The sequence below is a fragment of the Taudactylus pleione genome, unplaced genomic scaffold, assembly GCF_031769625.1.
Source record: "Taudactylus pleione unplaced genomic scaffold, aTauple2 ptg000689l, whole genome shotgun sequence".
In the NCBI taxonomy this organism is placed as follows: domain Eukaryota; kingdom Metazoa; phylum Chordata; class Amphibia; order Anura; family Myobatrachidae; genus Taudactylus; species Taudactylus pleione.
The window spans coordinates 1,472,125-1,492,076 of record NW_028285091.1 but is presented as its reverse complement, the minus strand read 5'-3'; the positions used below and the strand labels follow the sequence as shown (position 1 = coordinate 1,492,076).

Genomic DNA, 19,952 nt, shown 5'->3' with positions numbered 1-19,952 from the left:
TCCCAGCATGCCTTGCTACAGTTTTGCTATTAGGGCATGCTAGCATATTATCACACAGCCTCTGTGTACAAAGTCACAATATGTCAGGGCAATAGCGTCCAATTCTAAATCAGGCCCATTGTCTTATTTCTTTTTTACACATTCCATCTTACATTTTACATGTCACTTATCTATTAGGATTCCAACTGTGCCAATAATTATTAATACAATCTATTTTTTTTACCAAACGATTAACCTTGTGGTCCTTATTGCAACACCCTTTGTTTATTACGTGAGTTCGGTGTTGGCCCCCTGCAATTAATTATGTAGTTATCAACTACTGAAAAAAATGTATCCACATACTGTGATTGGGAAAGGGGCTTATGGGGAATAAGTACAAATAGAACAGTACATAGGCCTATAAGAAATCTGATGCAGAATTAATTTATGTTTTAAAGAACACCTGTATTATGTCATGCATCCTGCTTTTTTCACTGTAAAATAAAATACTTGTAGTATTTAAACACAATAGTGTAGTATAGAAAACAGTAATAAAAACTTACCCTATTCCACAATCCCCACAAAAGGTGCATTCGGCACCATAATCTTCCTGCATCAGATTAACCAGAACATCACATAGCTAATACAAGCTTTCAGGTGACCATGGGGTCTATTTACTAAGCAGTGTTAGGAGACAGAGTGAAAAGTGATAAGAAAGTGATAAGGTGCCAGCCAATCAGCTCCCAACTGTCATTTTTCAAACACAGCCTGTGAGATGGCAGTTGGGAGCTGATTGGCTGGCACCTTATCACTTTCTTATCACTTTTCACTTTGTCTCCTAACACTGCTTAGTAAATAGATCCCCATGTCTCTTCCAGCACACATACCCTCCAATAATCTGCATTGACTTTACAATAGCTACTGGTTTCTCTATCCCCACCCCCAACTGAAAACTGCGGACGTATTTACAAGCAGAAGAAGGGGGAGATTCAATTAAGTGCAAGATACCTTGACATGGTTCCGTTACTGATGTGTAAGGCTCTTTGTACTAAAGTGAATCTCCCCCGAAAAATGTATCTTCAAAATAAAATAAAAAAAATAGATCAAACCTATTGGATGCTTTCAAGTTTTTATTTAATAAATCTATACAATATTAGTATCCTCAAAAAAAAAACCCCTCCTGGGTTGTTTCACAGCACTTGACAAAGCAAAGAAGAAACTAAATACTGGTAGCAGACATGAAAACGACTACACGATTACGACATTGTAATCGTTCAGTTGTTTGTCAGTCTGTGATGAGCCTGCACTGAACGAGCAGTCGTTCAGCGCAGGCTCATCATTCATCTGCAAACATGCTCAACCTGACGTTATCGTCAGATTGTCCAGCATGTTTGCATGATGATAGATGTCTAAACGACCAACGGGCACGTGAACCGCTGGTCGTTTTAGACATTTTTGCAAACGATTGAACGATCGTTATCGTTCATTCGCTCAACGTAACAGTCTAGTCAGTGGATGGGCACCTTTACTTTTTTTTTAATTGTCCGGTTGAATAGCCAATGAGGAAAGAAGACTGGGACCAGAGTAAATTTACCTTGGTACATATGGCTGTGCGAATACGACCAGCCACCATCCCAACCCAGCTACAGTCAATCTGGTAGAACTAACTTAAGTTCACCAGCTGCCAGCGCACTTGTCCATGAGGTCCTTGATTCATCTACTACAATGAATAGAGATAGCTGAATGATTTTGCACAGCACTAGCTAAACTTTCAGTGCAAAAGATACAATGTCTCCACTATTAATTTCATAATGAATTGAATGTGGATTAATGGTACCATGAATTTCCATTTAGAGCAAGACACAGGGGGCCTAATTCGGAGGTGGACGAAGTTGTAGCCGCGACTTTGTCTTTGTGCACAGCACAACTGTGAGTTTATGCTAATGCCACAGCCGATGGGCTTCCGATTGAGATGCTCACTAACTGCCGCTCTAATCCACTGCTGTCTGTAAAAGACCCACTATCGTTTGCACCTGAGGACATTGCACCAGAGGACATTGCACCACGCCTATGCAGGTGCAGAATGTCCTTCTGAACATGGAGCTGATGCAAGTGCAACTGCAGCAAAAGACGCAGTCGCTGACGGCAATACGCCCTTATCTTGCTAGCCGCACCAGTTATATCCAGGAATACCCACCGAAATTGCCTCCCTCTGTGCATTAATTTGTTCTGCAACTCTCGGCAGTAACCATCGGGACGCACACGGAGACTATAAACATTGTCAGCTTGCCTCCGACATCAGCACTGCGCCCACCTCTGAATAGGGCCCAGGGTCTCCTATGTGACTTGTCTGGTGATGAAGAAGTAGTGACTTATATACAAAACATTTCCCACACTCGGCACAGGAATAGGGTTTCTCCCCCATGTGGATTCTATGATGTTCCACCAGATCTGAGTTACTAGCGAAACATTTGCCACATTCAGAGCAAGAATATGGCTTCTGCCCCACGTGTGTCCTGTGATGTTCTATGAGACCATAGCTACTGGCAAACAGTTCCCCACATTCAGCGCAGGGAAACGGTTCTTCTTCTCCTGTGTGACTCCTCTGATGCATAACAAGATCTGAATGACTACCAAAACATCTCCCGCATTCTGGGCACGAGCACGTCTTATCTCCCGTGTGAATCTTCTGATGTCTGATTAGAGGAGCGTTACTGATAAAACACTTCCCACACTCGGCACAGGAATAGGCTCTCTCTCCATTGTGAATTCTCTGGTGCATAACCAGACCTGACTTACGGATGTAACTTTTCCCACACTCGGAGCAGGAGTAGGGTTTCTCTTCGGAGTGAACTCTCTGATGTATAACGAGATCTGAGTTGACCATAAAGCATTTCCCACAGTCGGCACAAGAATACGGCTTCTCTCTTGTGTGAGTCTTCAGGTGCCTGAGATGGTCTGAGTTGCTGATGAAGCACTTGCCGCATTCGGCGCAGGAGTAGGGCTTCTCCCCTGTGTGAATCTTTTGGTGCCTAATCAGAGGCGAGTTGCTGATGAAGCATTTCCCACATTCGGCGCAAGAATACGGCTTCTCGCCTGTGTGACTTCTCTGGTGCACTATGAGGTCTGATTTACTGATGAAGCACTTCCCACACTCAGCGCAGGAGTAGGGCTTCTCCCCTGTGTGAATTCTCTGATGTTTAATAAGGTGCGAGTTACTGACGAAGCATTTCCCACATTCGGCACAAGAATACGGCTTCTCGCCTGTGTGACTTCTCTGGTGCACGAAAAGGTCTGATTTACTGATGAAGCACTTCCCACACTCAGCGCAGGAGTAGGGCTTCTCCCCTGTGTGAATTCTCTGATGTTTAATAAGGTGCGAGTTACTGACAAAGCATTTCCCACATTCCGCACAGGAATATCTTTTGTGTTTAATAAGGTTTGAGCTGCTGGTAAAACACTTTCCACATTGCGAACACATGAATGGTCTCTCTTTTGATAGTTGTTTGTCGTCAGTCTTGTTGTATTCCTCGGCATGACTAGTGTTATACTGCGGATGTTGTGCGGGTGTATAAAGGTCGGTCTCTGTGACATCAGCTTCACCACACAAGACTGATTCCTCCTTAATGAGAATAGATAGATACTGTGATTGATCCGTTGAAATTTCAATATCTGTGAGATCTTCTAAACATGAGACTGGTTCCTCTTTAATACGAGTAGATGTATATTGTAAATGATCTGTGGGTGTATACTTGTCAGTGTGTGTGAGGGTTCCTCCATCACATGAGGCCGATTCCTCTTTAATATGAGTAGATGTATACTGTAAATGATCTGTGGGTGTATACATGTCAGTGTGTGTGAGGGTTCCTCCATCACATGAGACTGGTTCCTCTTTAATATGAGTAGATGTATACTGTGTATGATATGTGGGTGTATACATGTCACTGTGTGTGAGGGTTCCTCCATCACATGAGACTGGTTCCTCTTTAATATGAGTAGATGTATACTGTGTATGATATGTGGGTGTATACATGTCAGTGTGTGTGAGGGTTCCTCCATCACACGAGGCCGATTCCTCCTTAATATGTAGAGATGTGTGATCGTTGGGTGAATACAGGTTGGTGAGATTTTCAACTGCAAACGACGCTGATTTCTCAGTGACATTCTCCAGACAGTTTATGGGGCTGTGTTCAACGGTTGGCGAGTATGTTGTAGTCTGGACATTTACACCAACACTGTGAACTTCATCCATACTGTCCTTTAAAGAAATAGGGCTGCAGGATCCTCCAGATATTTTTGTATCCTCTGTGAGATCTGGCGGAGAGAAATACATTGTGATCAAATATAAATATAGATAAATATAAAAACATGGATAATAAAAACTGAAAAACGGCTCCTGAGAGTGACATTCCAGCACACTAAAGTCTGTAGACTGTGGTTCCTTAGGCTGCTCTTCCAGTAGGCGGAGGGCGGTGTAGTCTATAACCAGTGGCAGAGTAGGGTGCCGTTTCAGGCACCCTGCTAGTCAGATGCAGGGGCCATGGGGATGGAGACGGTGCCGCTCCCAGGGTCCTAGGCGACTGCGCCACTCGCACACCCCTCCGCACGGCTCTGTCTACAACAGGACAAGGACAACCGACAACTCTTTGAACATCTTCACAAAGTCTTCTCTTCACTCAGCTACCCAATTTTTATATTATCATCTTTTGTAAAATATGAATTTAACCAAATATACTGGATTTGGCAGAAAATAATGGCTCAAAACACCACATTATGTAACAATATTATTTATAATGGAATATAAAAACTATACAATAACATTAATATAGCAGCAATTACTGCTTGTGACAGGACTGGTTGAGACTCTAAAATGTGGAGAGAGTATTTGTAATTTTGTCCTATTAAAGGGTTTGGAAGCCGAACCTTAATTGTCATATACGTTTATCCAAGCATATTTTATATGTATTCGTTGATTCTAGTAATTTGTTGATCCCCACATTCTGCACATTTAACAATATATTCATACAGAGACTAATTTGTATACAAAATCACATCTTACCCAGTGATGTGAGGGACCGGTGATTCTCCATTATCACGTCCTTGTACAGACCCCTGTGTTCCTCTATATACTCCCCCTCCTGCATGGAGAGATAGACAGTGACATCCTGACACCTTATAGGAACCTGACACACACAATGATACAGTCATCACCCAGACACATCCCCTGGTGTTACTGTATAATGTCCCATTCCCAGCAGTCACCTCTCCAGTCATCACCCAGACACATCCCCTGGTGTTACTTTATAATGTCCCATTCCCAGCAGTCACCTCTCCAGTCATCACCCAGACACATCCCCTGGTGTTACTGTATAATGTCCCATTCCCAGCAGTCACCTCTCCAGTCATCACCCAGACACATCCCCTGGTGTTACTGTATAATGTCCCATTCCCAGCAGTCACCTCTCCAGTCATCACCCAGACACATCCCCTGGTGTTACTGTATAATGTCCCATTCCAAGCAGTCACCTCTCCAGTCATCACCCAGACACATCCCCTGGTGTTACTGTATAATGTCCCATTCCCAGCAGTCACCTCTCCAGTCATCACCCAGACACATCCCCTGGTGTTACTTTATAATGTTCCATTCCCAGCAGTCATCACCCAGACACATCCCCTGGTCTTACTGTATAATGTCCCATTCCCAGCAGTCACCACCCAGACACATCCCCTGGTGTTACTGTATAATGTCCCATTCCAAGCAGTCACCTCTCCAGTCATCACCCAGACACATCCCCTGGTGTTATTTTATAATGTCCCATTCCCAGCAGTCATCACCCAGACACATCCCCTGGTGTTACTGTATAATGTCCCATTCCCAGCAGTCACCTCTCCGGTCATCATCCAGACACATCCCCTGGTGTTACTGTATAATGTCCCATTCCCAGCAGTCACCTCTCCAGTCATCACCCAGACACATCCCCTGGTGTTACTTTATAATGTCCCATTCCCAGCAGTCATCACCCAGACACATCCCCTGGTCTTACTGTATAATGTCCCATTCCCAGCAGTCACCTCTCCGGTCATCATCCAGACACATCCCCTGGTGTTACTGTATAATGTCCCATTCCCAGCAGTCACCTCTCCAGTCATCACCCAGACACATCCCCTGGTGTTACTTTATAATGTCCCATTCCCAGCAGTCATCACCCAGACACATCCCCTGGTCTTACTGTATAATGTCCCATTCCCAGCAGTCACCTCTCCGGTCATCACCCAGACACATCCCCTGGTGTTACTTTATAATGTCCCATTCCCAGCAGTCATCACCCAGACACATCCCCTGGTCTTACTGTATAATGTCCCATTCCCAGCAGTCACCTCTCCGGTCATCACCCAGACACATCCCCTGGTCTTACTGTATAATGTCCCATTCCCAGCAGTCACCTCTCCGGTCATCACCCAGACACATCCCCTGGTGTTACTGTATAATGTCCCATTCCAAGCAGTCACCTCTCCAGTCATCACCCAGACACATGCCCTGGTGTTACTGTATAATGTCCTATTCCCAGCAGTCACCTCTCCAGTCATCACCCAGACACATCCCCTGGTGTTACTTTATAATGTCCCATTCCCAGCAGTCACCTCTCCAGTCATCATCCAGACACATCCCCTGGTGTTACTGTATAATGTCCCATTCCCAGCAGTCACCTCTCCAGTCATCACCCAGACACATCCCCTGGTGTTACTGTATAATGTCCCATTCCCAGCAGTCACCTCTCCAGTCATCACCCAGACACATCCCCTGGTGTTACTGTATAATGTCCCATTCCCAGCAGTCACCTCTCCTGTCATCACCCAGACACATCCCCTGGTGTTACTGTATAATGTCCCATTCCCAGCAGTCACCTCTCAGACACATCCCCTGGTGTTACTGTATAATGTCCCATTCCCAGCAGTCACCTCTCCAGTCATCACCCAGACACATCCCCTGGTGTTACTGTATAATGTCCCATTCCCAGCAGTCACCTCTCCTGTCATCACCCAGACACATCCCCTGGTGTTACTGTATAATGTCCCATTCCCAGCAGTCACCTCTCAGACACATCCCCTGGTGTTACTGTATAATGTCCTATTCCCAGCAGTCACCTCTCCAGTCAGCAGCTGAATGATCTTATTGGTGAGTTCCAGGATCTTCTGATCATTGTCTCTCTCATGTATTAGTGAGTGAGGTGAAGACACCGTGATGGGGCTCTGGGTCCTGCTCCGTCCTCCTGACACACAGTGACGGCTGCTGCTGGGGGTCACGTGCCCACCGGATTTCTTCCTCACTACTGCGCAGTCCTGTGTATTGAAAAGAGCTTATTTATGGATCCCAATTATTTACATACCTATATAGCCATAGTATATAAAACACCTGGCAAAGACAATTAAGTGTGATATCCGCATGTACTATTAAGTCCTAAAAAAACAAAAATAAGCCATATATCACAGCACCTGTCACTTGCAAAATACAGAGTGTAAAAAGCCATGCAGCTAATCACACATCTATGCAACCTCACCATTATGTATTATAATCAAACTATAGTTCCCAAACAGAGTGACTTGTCTTCATACTCAAACGCCCAGCACAGATATCAGAGAGGGTCATCAATCCCTGACCACTCTGCCAAAATCAGTAAAGAAATAGATTGCTGCCAGTCTTGAATGTTGGGTCATACAGCAATCATGTGTCACAGCTTACAGAGACGACCTGCTTACAGGTATTATTGGTGTCATATGAAACATTGGGCCTAATTCAGAAGCGCCCGCAGATGTGTCTATTGGGGTTGGGTATGAAATCCCGGCTGTCGGGATGCCGCTGGTCAGAATCCCGACAACCAGAATCCTGTCACCCACAGGGAAGACAGGTAAGTGTTTTTCTAACCCCTACCCTAACCCTCCCCGGTGCCAAACCCTAACCTCCCCCTCCCCGAACATTAACACCCCCTCCCCGATGCCTAAACCTAACCTCACCCCCCTACTGCCTAAACCTAACCGCCCCCTCCCGACACCCTAATCCTAACACCCGCCCCCCCTAGTGCCTAAACCTAACCTACCCTAATCCTAACACTCCCTACCCGGTGCCTAACCCTAATCCTCCCCCTAATGTCTTTCCCTAACCCCACTACCTAACCCTTACATCCCCCTAACACCCAGATACTTACCTTCGGGATGCCGGGATACTGGTGCCAGGATCCCAACCTGTTGGGATTTCGTCACTGGTATTCAGACCGTCGGCATCACGCACGCCGGATGCCAACTACATCCCGTCTGTTGGCGGTCGCTCATCTGCGACTTTATGCAAATGGCGCTACAATGTCCTTCCCTGGTGTACATCTGTGTGACTGAGACGCCCACTTTCTGCATCCGTATGTGCTGCAATAAAGATTAGTGCCTCCTTAGGCGCCTACCTCTGAATCAAACCCAATATCGCTAATAAAGACCTTGAATTTCACCCAGCTCCATGTTATGTGCCTCAGAGGGAAAGGTTTCATTTGCACTGGAGACACAATGCCGTGGCAGAAGGGCATGCACAGGGCGGTGCCAGACTGCTAGTGATTTCAGTGACCTAGCTATCATGAGATAAACATTGGCAAATACAGTTATTTCTAGAAACTCTCAGTTTCACCAACAGCTATCAAATCTGCTCAGACGGAAGCCTGTGACCCTTTGCAATCTGGCTCCTTCAGTTACTGTACTGTATTATCTCAATCTATTCAGCTGCCACTTTATAGTTGGATATGAGTTATAACTATAAGGATTTCCGAACCAAAACCTCTGCATATAGATTAGAACATATATTAAACTTGCCGGGCCTTACGCTCTGGGAGGCAGAACATGGATCGGCAAGTGTAAATGGAGCACAGTAAGGACAGGAACACATGAGTATAACGCTCCACCTAGAAACGCGACCTCATGAGACTTGGAAGCACATCCAGATATACTTTATAGTTGGTGTAACAGTAGCAGCCTGGCGATAATGATAATGATGATACCAGCAGCTCTACTTAGCTGCTTCTGATTGGCTGTTTGAGTGTTGACCCCTCCAGATGATAGTACGTCATTCATTAACGTTGCTACAACTTGCCTCCTGTGCATGTGGATTTCTTATCTGTCATTTCCATTAGAAGATTCCCGTTGATTTTGTAAAGTGGGCTTGTGAGAGCTTACAGGCTAGAGGGAGCTGCTAGGATGATAGGAGCAAGTGGGACATAGAGTGCACATTGACGTGGCTTGTAGAGTAAGCAGAGGAACTAGCATCAGGTTCGTGTAGAATAGGCTACAGTAGAGTGAAGACACAGTGTGAGGAAATGAGAGGCTCATTTGTCACTGCAATATTGATATGCCTTGTTACTCGCAGAGTATAACCTTTATTATGTATGTTTTAGCCATGGTGTATATTATTGTAAACACGGTTACTTTATTATAGATACTGGTATTTTTGAGAGAGGAAACCACATGAAAATTATTCTGGTCTTAGTTAGGTAAGTGGATGGTGTTACCTGTACCACCACTGTGTGTGTCTAAGGCCCTCATTCAGAGCCCGACGCTCTGAGCAGAGCGCACGCTCTGAATGAGGGCCGCCCTCCATAATTATGGAGCGTCTTCCTGGACGCTCGTATAGCTGTGGGTCACCACCCACAGCCTATACGAGCGTGCAGTTTGATGGCCGCGATGGTCTTGACCATCGCGACCATCGCCACTGCGAGCTGGAGCCTGCGGTTGAGTTTTTCAACCGCAAGGCCCGGAGTGATTTTGGCTCTATCAGAGCCAAAATCACTCCCACTGACATCACTAGTGATGTCAGTGGGCCGGCTTCTGACGGTAGGCGTTCCCTTGGGAACGCCCCCGTCAGGGAGGCACGCCCCCAGCACGCCACCCAAAGGGGGCGTGCTGTCAATCAACATCGACAGCACGCCCCCTTTGATCAGACACAACGAGCAAAGGAAAGTCCTTCGCTCGTCGCGTCTGGCGCATGCGCACGACGGAGCTCCCGCCGTCGTGCGCATGCGCAGTGCACAACATCGACCCACTTGCGAGCGGACAGCCGCTTGCGAGTGGGTCTGAATCAGGCCCTAAGTTTCCTGTGTAAAAGGCCAAATATTGAAGCATACGTGTAAAATACAGATTACTATAGAATGTATTTAAATCCTAAATCTAGATAGTTCCTTGTGCCATGCTCTAGGGCTAACCCACCCTGATGCTCAACAGTAATATGTAATCTGTCACGACCAGGACCGCGGGTAGCGCGGACCTTACCTCTCAGAGCGCTCTGGCAGGGCCCTTCCTGCTGGAGTCCTGGCTTCTGGAGATGATCCTGGCCCTGGAGATCAGGCAGAGTGGCTGGCAGAACAGCAGGCAGTGCATTCCTGTTCAGCGCTAGCGATCACTGGGCACTGCCATCTTGGATTCGGGTGACATGTCTATTTCGACCAATCAGCTTGCAACTTGGGCTGGACGGCTAGCAACCAATCCTGCACTACCTGTGAGTACTATAGGGCTGTCAAGAGGCACTTTAGTTGCCAGTGCAACGTGTTACACAGCCTAGTTCCTGTGCTCCCTTGCTTGTATTGCTGCAGTCGTCCGTGGTCCAGCCTGCTATCTCTCTGCCCATGTTCCAGCTTGTTCCACCTCCGACTCCATCCGGATCGCATTCTCCCACTGCCTATCCGATAGAGGGTCCTGCCATGCCTGAAGGTTCTGTGTCCTCGTACGCCTCCAGCCCCGGCTTCAGTCTCTGACGTACCTCGTCTCCCTCAATTGCCGTCTGAACTTTCTGCACCTTGCTTCATTCACGAGTCACACCCCATTTAGACCGGCATCTTTTCAATACCAGCAAACGGTCCCACATTCTGCTCCTGTCTCCGCTCCGGATCCAAGCTCCAATCAAGTCCTGACATAATCTACCTGTGGTGAAATGCCTCTTGTTATCACTAAGATAGGCCTGCCCTCATGTCCGTGTATCTGCTTGCTAAATACTACGTTACCATGTCAGCGGCTGTAACACTGTAACATAGCATGTCACATGCAGATACAGCCGCAGCCGTACACAGAATATAGGCTTGCCGTATATCATTTTAATCAGCAGAAGCTACTGGTTTGCCAATAAGACACATTTGAAGGGAAAATGGTGCATGAAAAGACGCTAGGCGCTACCAAGTGATGCCAAGACATGGTGCGACTAGAAAGGCTGTTTAACATGCAAGGACATACTATGTATGTGGACACATCTGTAGGAGCTTCCTTGGACAGGAGAGACTATAGCACTGACATGGGCTTCATGCGGGTGGATGGAGACATTTATGCTGTCAGAGGGCTTCTTGTTCACTGTAAATAGCAAATATAGCAGGAGAATAGCCGCACTACAACTACAGGGAGTGGAATAAAACAATTGGCAGTTCAAATCATGTGACTAAGTGCTGCCCTGCGGTTGGCTGATAATAAACACTGTTAATACCATTTATTACAGACAGTCTTTGTGAATTTAGGCCCTCATTCAGACCCGTACGCTCTGAGCAGAGCGCACGCTCTGAATGAGGGCCGGCCTCCATGAAAATGGAGCGTCCTCCTGGACGCTCGTATAGCTGTGGGTCACTACCCACAGGCTATACGAGCGTGCAGTTTGATGGCCGCGATGGTCTTGACCATCGCGACCATCGAAACTGCGAGCCGGAGCCTGCGGTTGAGGTTTTCAACCGCAAGCTCCGGAGTGATTTTGGCTCTATCAGAGCCAAAATCACTCCCACTGACATCACTAGTGATGTCAGTGGGCCGGCTTCTGACGGGAGGCGTTCCCGTGGGAACGCCCCCGTCAGGGAGGCACGCCCCCGGCACGCCTACCAAAGGGGGCGTGCTGTCAATCAACATCGACAGCACGCCCCCTTTGATCAGACACAACGAGCGAAGGACTTTCCTTCGCTCGTCGCGTCTGGCGCATGCGCACGACGGAGCTCCCTCCGTCGTGCGCATGCTCAGTCCAGAACATCGACCCACTTGCGAGCGGGCAGCCGCTCGCGAGTGGGTCTGAATCAGGCCCTTAGACTTTATTTGGCAGGTGTGGCCAACCTGTGGGCCTCTAGCTGTTGTGAAATTACAAGTCCCAGCATGCCCTGCACAGTTTTGCTATTGGGAATGGAAAAAAATGTTGCAGGGCATGGTAGGGCTTGTAGTTTCACAACAGCTGGAGAGTCACAGGTTAGCCAGCCCTAATCCATGAGCACAATAACAATCTATTCTGTTTCGGTGTGACTAAGTTCTGTGGCAGACGCTTACTCTAAGTGATGTCACTGTGACATTCCCAGAAACCCTCACTACACCGGTGACGTCATTGTTATATTTCCATAACCCTTTACCCCTGCAGACCCTTTTTTAGGATGAGAAATAAGACTGATGTCACTGACCTTCCCAGAATCCTTCACCTCTAAAGTCAGGTCCCTGTTTTAGAAAGAGATAGTAGTGATGTCACTAACATTCCCAGAATCCCTCACCTCTCCAATCAGCAAGCAGATCATTTCCAGAGTCAGGTTTAAGATCCGCTCAGTCATGTGACTCCTGGCTTTATCCATCTTCAGTGAGTCAGGAGAGCTATGCAGGACGCTCTTCCTATAAATGGTTTTTACATTCACATAACCTCAAAGCTAGATCTAGAAATAAAGAAATAAAAAATATATATGACCAGGTGACAAAATCCCATTTATGCAGCTGTCTAGATAATAACCATCAGGAACATAAATAAAATGTCTGCTATATCTAACACAAGCCTCTGGTAAAATAATCGATGGTATATACACCAGGCTTCCAAACCTCTTGACGCGTTTCTCCGCCTCAGTAATCACTCAGAGATTTCCTCCACCTTCTGAGGAGCACGGCACAAATTGGACACCCAGCAGCTTAGATACCAGTGATACAGGACATACCTTTATCAATTGCTTGAACTGAGCTCATGCGAGTCACAATTACATTATATCTGACTGATTAACTGATTGATTTAACTACTAATCAAGTTGTATTTGCATTGGATTGAGTCGCCTATTATAGAGGGAAAGCAGGGCCAATTGCCGACGGCATGTATTTAAAAAAATACTTCTGCTGAAGAGGAAAAGTGTTAGCTTATGTCTCCGGCGAATCGCACTCTCCGTCTGTCGGCATCTGACTGGGGCTTGCAGCGAATCAGCACATCAGAAATCCTCAGCGGCACCTGATGATAAAAAAAAAACTTTATTGGTTCATTGTAAGCACAGCCCCTGGGTGCATATTCTGACAGCCAGGGACAGTGCTGTACGTGCGGCAAAGACAGATGCAGCTGTCAGAATGGATAGCTGCAGTTGTCGGAATGGTCAGTGTCACATCACTTCTCCGCCTATCCATGTACAGTGCAGCCGATAATGACAGGGGTGTCCCTGCCATTCTGATCACTGTCCTGCATTACTACATACAGGGAAGCCATAACTGCAGCACAGTTACCAAATTACACATATCACCTCTTCATACAGCCCCCCCCCCCAGGATGGTAAGCTGTAACACAATAATTTCAGGTGCTACCATGCTGAGACTTGTAGTGCCATGCAGGAAAATGATGATGCTGGTACACACTCTATGCACTAAGAATACTGATAGCCAAAACAGATATAATAAACTCTGCAAATACCATGGAGTAGAACTGTTAGTATTAGTAATATTATGGACCCATCTGATGGAATCACCTGGACGTGGTGGATGGACTCAATTATACTCCATGTTATATGCAGAGTTTATTTATCTGTTTGACTATTAGCGTTCTTAGGGCCTGATTCAGAGATGGACCTGAATGCGATCGTAGCTGCGTTTTCTTATGGTACACAGCTGTGACAAAATGCTAATAGTTCCAAAGATCACCCGAGCATAAGGACGCCCACTGCTTCCTTCTCACCTGCGTACAATGTGGCTTACCTGTGTAAGTATCGGTATCATGGACGCACATCGAGCAGCCATCTTGCCCTTGTGGAAGATCTGACCAGCCGCAAACACTGCAGCTCTCCTGACACGCTGAGAGCTCTCATGCTATGAAGGAGAGTGCAGGGGCTAATTTATGCACGTCCATGTAATGATGTTTAAACTGTCCGACACACCAGCGTTTTATTACCCACCTACAAAAGCAGATTACCTGTCACTCACTTTGCGTATGGATCCTCTGTGCGTGCGTGACCTCAAACCAATTGCAAAACGTGCGCAGTGTGCAAAAGCGTCATCTTTTTCCTGCATGGCACTACAAGTCTCAGCATGGTAGCACCTATTATTATAGTCCCTATTATTATGTTTAGTCCTTGATAAACTGACATAATGTGTTTTATTAGTGATGTTAAGGACCCACCTGATGGGAATCACCCTGACGTGGTGGATGGGCTCACATTTGGCCACATATGTGATAAGAACCTCAATTATACTCCAGGTTATATGCAGAGTTTATTAGATCTGTGTTGACAATTCAATTGTTTTATCGCACCCAATCTCCCGACTAAAGTGACGGGATATTGGGGTACGCTATTCAGTTTGTGTTTGGGCGCCCACGCTTTATTGCGCCCAAAGAGAGTGTAAAGCAGCTAAACCCGTCTAAAGTCGTAGTTTCGGCACCCAAAACAAGGACTTATCTCACATTTCTGCTCGTCACCTCAGGAGGGTGCCTGTCTCACTTGAACGAGTAACAAAAGAGTTGCTCCGTAGGGCACCCATCATAATCTTCTTTTTCTTCCGTGGGAAGGTGAAACGGTCAGAGAGAACGGTGTATGGGACACAAAAACCACAAAACACTGATCAAGTGCATTATACATCTTATAAAAGATAATGCACTTGATCAGTGCTTTGTATCCTGTATTCTCCAGGAAATTCATTTCTTGGTGACCTATTCAAAGGGCTGTCTGTATACCCCATTATTTCTGGCCCTCCCATCAGAGAAATATCACACCATCACACTCTACATGCTCATATTTACCAACAAGTCTTGTGCGTATATCACCACAGGGGGATTAGAAGATTTTTGCTCTCAGCTATAGCAGAACTTATATGGACATATACATATCATTACATATGCTTTAGTTTCTAAAGTGCCAGTTTTTTGTCAAATTTATTTTAGTCAGGGAAGGAGGAGTCTCATGACCATCACTGTCAAGGTGATGCGTTTCTGAGAGGAAATGTATAAGTAGTGTTCATTCTAACACCCTGCACCTGTCATAACTCGAGCAGTTCACCTTTCCTGCCTGGGGTGTCACACTCTGCTCTGGTGCTTCTGATACAGACCAGAGTGTGCTAGAAGCACCAGAGCATAGAGAGCAACACCTCAGGCAGGAAAGGGGAACTGCACGGGTTGTGAGGTGCAGGGTGCTAGCATGAACACTAGAATAAGGGTAACTTACAAGGCAGGTCAGAGGTCAGTGCAGCACGTGTGGTGACCCTGACCATTGATTTTAGCATTTTGGTCAAAAATAGCATGCCCGCCTTCAGACGTCTGCTAATAGCTTTTCCCACAGAAACCAGCCTCAGCAATGCTACCAATGTGCCATTTTTTTTTACTGTGGTTGCAGTTGCACCATATATCACCTCTCGGGGCGCCAGTTCCTCTGCGACTCAGCCGCCCCAATTGTTTTTTTTTCATTCAAAATTTGCATTTTAGTTCCGCAAATAAACAACTGGGAGCGACAATACTGCATTACTTGCATACACTGATACACTGACCACCGGCATTTGTACATCTGTGTGAGACGGAGTCTGTGTAAAAAAAGACTCCGATGTGAGCAGATGCAGCTTTTCCTCACCCCAAGTTCAAATGTGCTTCATCTACGACTTTGTATGAGCACAAGACCAATTCTTCTGTGGATAAAGTCGCAGCCCAGTGTCTCTGATATTCAGCGAAAAAGCTGCTCACAGTGTAAGGACACATCTATGCCTGAGGTTTGCCACCTACAGAAAATCACTTTACAGCAGTGGTTCCCAAACTGGGTGCCACAGGTTGGTGGTCTAGGACCAAATAAAATGAATAATGGTCACTGTGATTGACAGCCACCAGCTCTGGTTTAGCCAATCATAAAATATGTGGCCAAACAGAAACGCAACCATCACATAACTGAGCCTAAGGGTGGCTGATCAGCACAATTTACTTCATTTAATATTTGTCATGAATTTCTCAAGAAACTTCTGGACTACGGCAGGGTGGGGGGGGGGGGGGCTGGAAGTGCACGTGCACCACCGCACCAGTGTCCTCCAGCCCGGTGCCGCAGGGGGACTCCAAGCCAGACGCCCGCTGAGTTTTATTACCAGCGGGTGCCCGGCTCCTTCCCTGAAGCACCGCAGTAGCCGGAGTTCTCTCCAGGTTCCAACTCTTCCCAGGGGCATTACCATATGCGCACTACTACAGGGGCATTACTATATGGGCAGTACTACACGGGCATTAATAAGGAGGCATTACTATATGGGCACTACTACAGGGGCATTACCATATGGGCACTACTACAGGGGCATTACTATAGGTGCACTGCTGCAGGGGGCATTACTATCAGGGGCGCCAAAAATCCTAGTTTCGGCCCTGCCTAGGGGTGTCTGAAACTCTAGGGCGCAGTAATGAAGGAAAGTGTGGGACCCACTGATTTACAACGTTTAGTACCAAGGACACCCATGGTCGAAACGCGTTGGTTTGGAGTCTGTTTAACCTCTGTGGACTTACTTCTTGGACTGTTCTATATACCTGAAGGGACACCTGACTAACTTTTGGCACCAATTCGGAAGGTACCATAAATTATCTACCAGGGAGTCTTCTCGTTATAGACTTTCCTGAAGTATTTTATTGGCACATTTGTGATTATAAATATCTACTATTTACCACGATGTTGGATTGGGGTTTTGGGGTGCAACGCTGCGGGAACCCCCAAAAACTTAAGAACACCCCAAAAAAAATCACTTTCAATTTGGGGGCAAAAAAAATAAAAAAATGTTGGGGGACAAAGTTAAAAACTAGCAAACTAGACTCTGGGAGGGTCCCCAAGTATGCCCCAGTTGTTTCATTCATTGCAGGTGCTTGCGGAAGGTGGATTTTTCACAATTTTTTAAACTTAACTTTACCAACTTTTAAATATGCTGACCCCCATTTTCAAGTACCCAAAATTTGCTGGGATAACTTATTTTCTGCAAAAACCCCTCCTGAATACTATTCTGCACCACTTATACAAAAACGCTATTTAGCACCCGTTTAAAAACACCAAATACCTTCAGCATGCCAAATCGAGGGTATCATAGCTAACCCCCATGTCAGAGCAACTTTTGGGGGGGTGTCAGGCTGATTTCCCCAAATCTGACAGGACTTTCCGCTTGTTTAAGTTTCGCCGGGTCCCGTTTTCGCCTACTTTCAAATTGAATACGGGGATACGCGGGCACGCGATACTGTTCCGCCTGCAAATCAGGCAGAAAAGTATTGCGGGTCCGCTCAAATTGTATACGGCTCATAGCATCTATCCTAATCACAGCACGCACCCTATTCAATCACACATGGGAAGGCTTGTCAGTGTCATGCTTGCTGTCCATCCCACTTGCAATAAATACAATCATGTGACCTTAGGTCATAGAGTCACACAATTACATCATCAGGCTGAGCAATGCTTATATGACTTCGGGTGCATACATTAATATGGAATGGTGTTCTGGGGCTGCAGGTCAGTCCTAGCCTAGCCTCACATAGAAGAACAGTCTGTAGAACGCTGGTGACCGGTATACACCAGCCCAGGACACCGCAGTCTGCTCCACCTGTACCATGTGGGGTAAATAAGAAAACGCTGACACAGCAGAGCCCAATAAATGTAATTACCTCCTGACTGTGCAACACCCAATTGCGTTATACCAGCAACGCTTCGCCTCTTCGTGCATAAACCGGAAGGAAGTTGGTGACTTGAAAACACTGGTCGTGAGTAGCTAATGACGTTAGGGTCCTCTCCGCGAAGGGTATCTGGACACTACCGCGAGTGAGTAGAAATCCCCTTCGCCGGAAGGACCTTAGCGACGTCAGGTGCTGGGCGGGGCCAAAGGCAGTTGAGCGAGTCACAGAGCGTCCGTGACACCCTCGTCCTTACGGCGAAGGGGAACTAGGCTCAACCCTCTATCATCCACAGTGAGGGTGATCAGAACAAGAAGCTGTATGTCACTTCCGGGTTGTGCGTTCCATGGGTCCTCTCATTGTTTTCCTTCCCCCTGTGACCTGAGAGAGAGCTCTAAAGTTCCGCTCACAGTGTTGTCCACCGGTCGCATTGTATTTGCAAAATTGCAACCATCATCTGCTCTGTATAATAAGAGGATTCTGTGTTTGAGCAGAGCTGGAACCCGCTACTGTGTAATGCAAGCCTTGCAAGCAGATTGCAGGGTCACAAAGATAATAATGACTTATACTGGGGATATCATGCCTGTTAGATAGACTACTGCAGTGGTTCTCAAACTCGGTCCTCAGGACCCCACACGTCACATTTTCCAGGTCACCCAGCAGGTGCACAGGTGTACTCATTACTCACTGACACATTTTAAAAGATCCACAGTGGAGTTAATTATTTCACTTGTGATTCTGTGAGGAGACCTGGAAAACATGCACTGTTTGGGGTCCTGAGGACCGAGTTTGAGAACCTGTGGACTACTGCAATGCAGTGAGCTGTCCAGGGTGCTGATGTAATAGAAAGGAACACGAGATAAATATGTATTATTACTTTCTATGTACAGCGTTAAATTAAATAAATATAATAGAGATATGTGCACTCACAGCTCTTGCATTGCACAGTGTAATAATAATAGTTTGCATCTGCTTTTCCCACTTATTTACCAATAACCTTATGCAAAGTAATCTTATAGCAGTGTACTTGATATTCTGGATCCGTTCCCAGTCCTTCCTGTCGCCAACATTTTCCAGAACTCATTTGACCTAACTTTTAAGCCCCTTCAGATTCCCACACTGGGTTGGGTATGGGATGCCGGCACATCGGGATTCCAGTGCCGACATCATGCCCACCGGGATACTGGCTGTATCCCCCCACACTGCTGCAAGAACTTCTACCAGTCTCCTTCCTGCGAGTTAATAATATATGTGCTGAGCAAATATGTTAGAATACCACAGAACCACTTACATAGTCACCTATGGTCCAAGGTTGATACAGGACGGTGTGAAGACGACCTATTGAACTACAAACTTTTCCCAGAGAGATTGCCTTAACTGCCCTTGGAACTAGGACCCCTGGTGGGGATGGATCAAGCTTTGAAGAGATATAAAGTGGAATAGTTGCCCAAAGCAACCAATCTAAGTCTTTAAAATGACAGTTATAAGCTGATTGGTTTCTTTGGTAACTACTCCACTTTATCTCTTTCCAAAGCTTAATATATACCACCCCTAACTTCTTAGTTAAACCCTAGTTGACAAAACGCCTGTGCTATATTTGGCATCTATAGAGAAGATGACAGCTTTGGAGCATTGAGTAGAAAAATCTATAAAAGTCTGGATGAACCTTTTTCTAATATGGCCGATGTGGTGTAAGGGGCCTACTACATTGATTACTGCCCTTGAGAATAGCTCCCCTATGATAGGGATCAGGCGGTGTGGATAGGACTCAGTTATTTGTGAGACATTGCGAGGGGCCCTAAAGCACTGTGGATCTTGAATTATACCAGGCCAGTAAAAGATGGTCTACAGACAATGTTTAGTTTTCCGGAGCCCTAGGTGACCTGCTATAGTGACATCGTGCGCAAACACTAGCAATTGGGCTTGGTATTGTCATTGCACATACTATAGTTTTACTGCTGTTCAGGGCTTGCTAGGGCACCAGATGTCATTAAATCGGTACAGGGATCCTTCATCCCAGTTTATTCCTTCCCCAGCGACGTGCGGATTGGGCCAGCCCAATGCACTGGGGACTTTGGCCAGCAAAGAGCCAGTCCATTGA

The 19,952-nt window shown here is 46.3% G+C and overlaps 1 protein-coding gene across 4 annotated transcripts; it reads right to left on the bottom strand.

Moving 5' to 3' along the window:
* Nucleotides 1–1,096: 1,096 nt before the first annotated feature.
* LOC148477809 (uncharacterized) lies at nt 1,097–18,090 on the bottom strand. 4 transcript variants are annotated; one of them, XM_088456156.1, is made up of 6 exons: nt 17,846–18,090; nt 12,823–13,216; nt 12,507–12,662; nt 7,126–7,320; nt 5,039–5,117; nt 1,097–4,293 (listed from the first exon to the last, which is right to left on the bottom strand). In XM_088456156.1, the coding sequence occupies exons 3-6, from the start codon at nt 12,582–12,584 to the stop codon at nt 2,261–2,263; spliced, it is 2,385 nt and encodes a 794-aa protein (XP_088312282.1). In that variant the 5' UTR covers nt 12,585–12,662; nt 12,823–13,216; nt 17,846–18,090; the 3' UTR covers nt 1,097–2,260. The 4 variants fall into 4 exon arrangements, with proteins under 4 accessions (XP_088312282.1, XP_088312284.1, XP_088312280.1 ...); XM_088456158.1 differs by having other exon boundaries at nt 13,103–13,216; XM_088456154.1 differs by having other exon boundaries at nt 12,507–13,216.
* Between the last annotated feature and the right edge of the window lie 1,862 nt (nt 18,091–19,952).

Bases quoted from the DNA above. Each gene is read 5' to 3' on its own strand.
- LOC148477809 (XM_088456154.1), bottom strand. From the start codon at position 12,584: ATGGATAAAGCCAGGAGTCACATGACTGAGCGGATCTTAAACCTGACT. The intron at 7,321-12,506 runs GTGAGGGATTCT...TTCAATACACAG, and splicing joins TCTGCTTGCTGATTGGAGAG to GACTGCGCAGTAGTGAGGAA. The intron at 5,118-7,125 runs GTGACTGCTGGG...CTCTCCATGCAG, and splicing joins TTCAGCTGCTGACTGGAGAG to GAGGGGGAGTATATAGAGGA.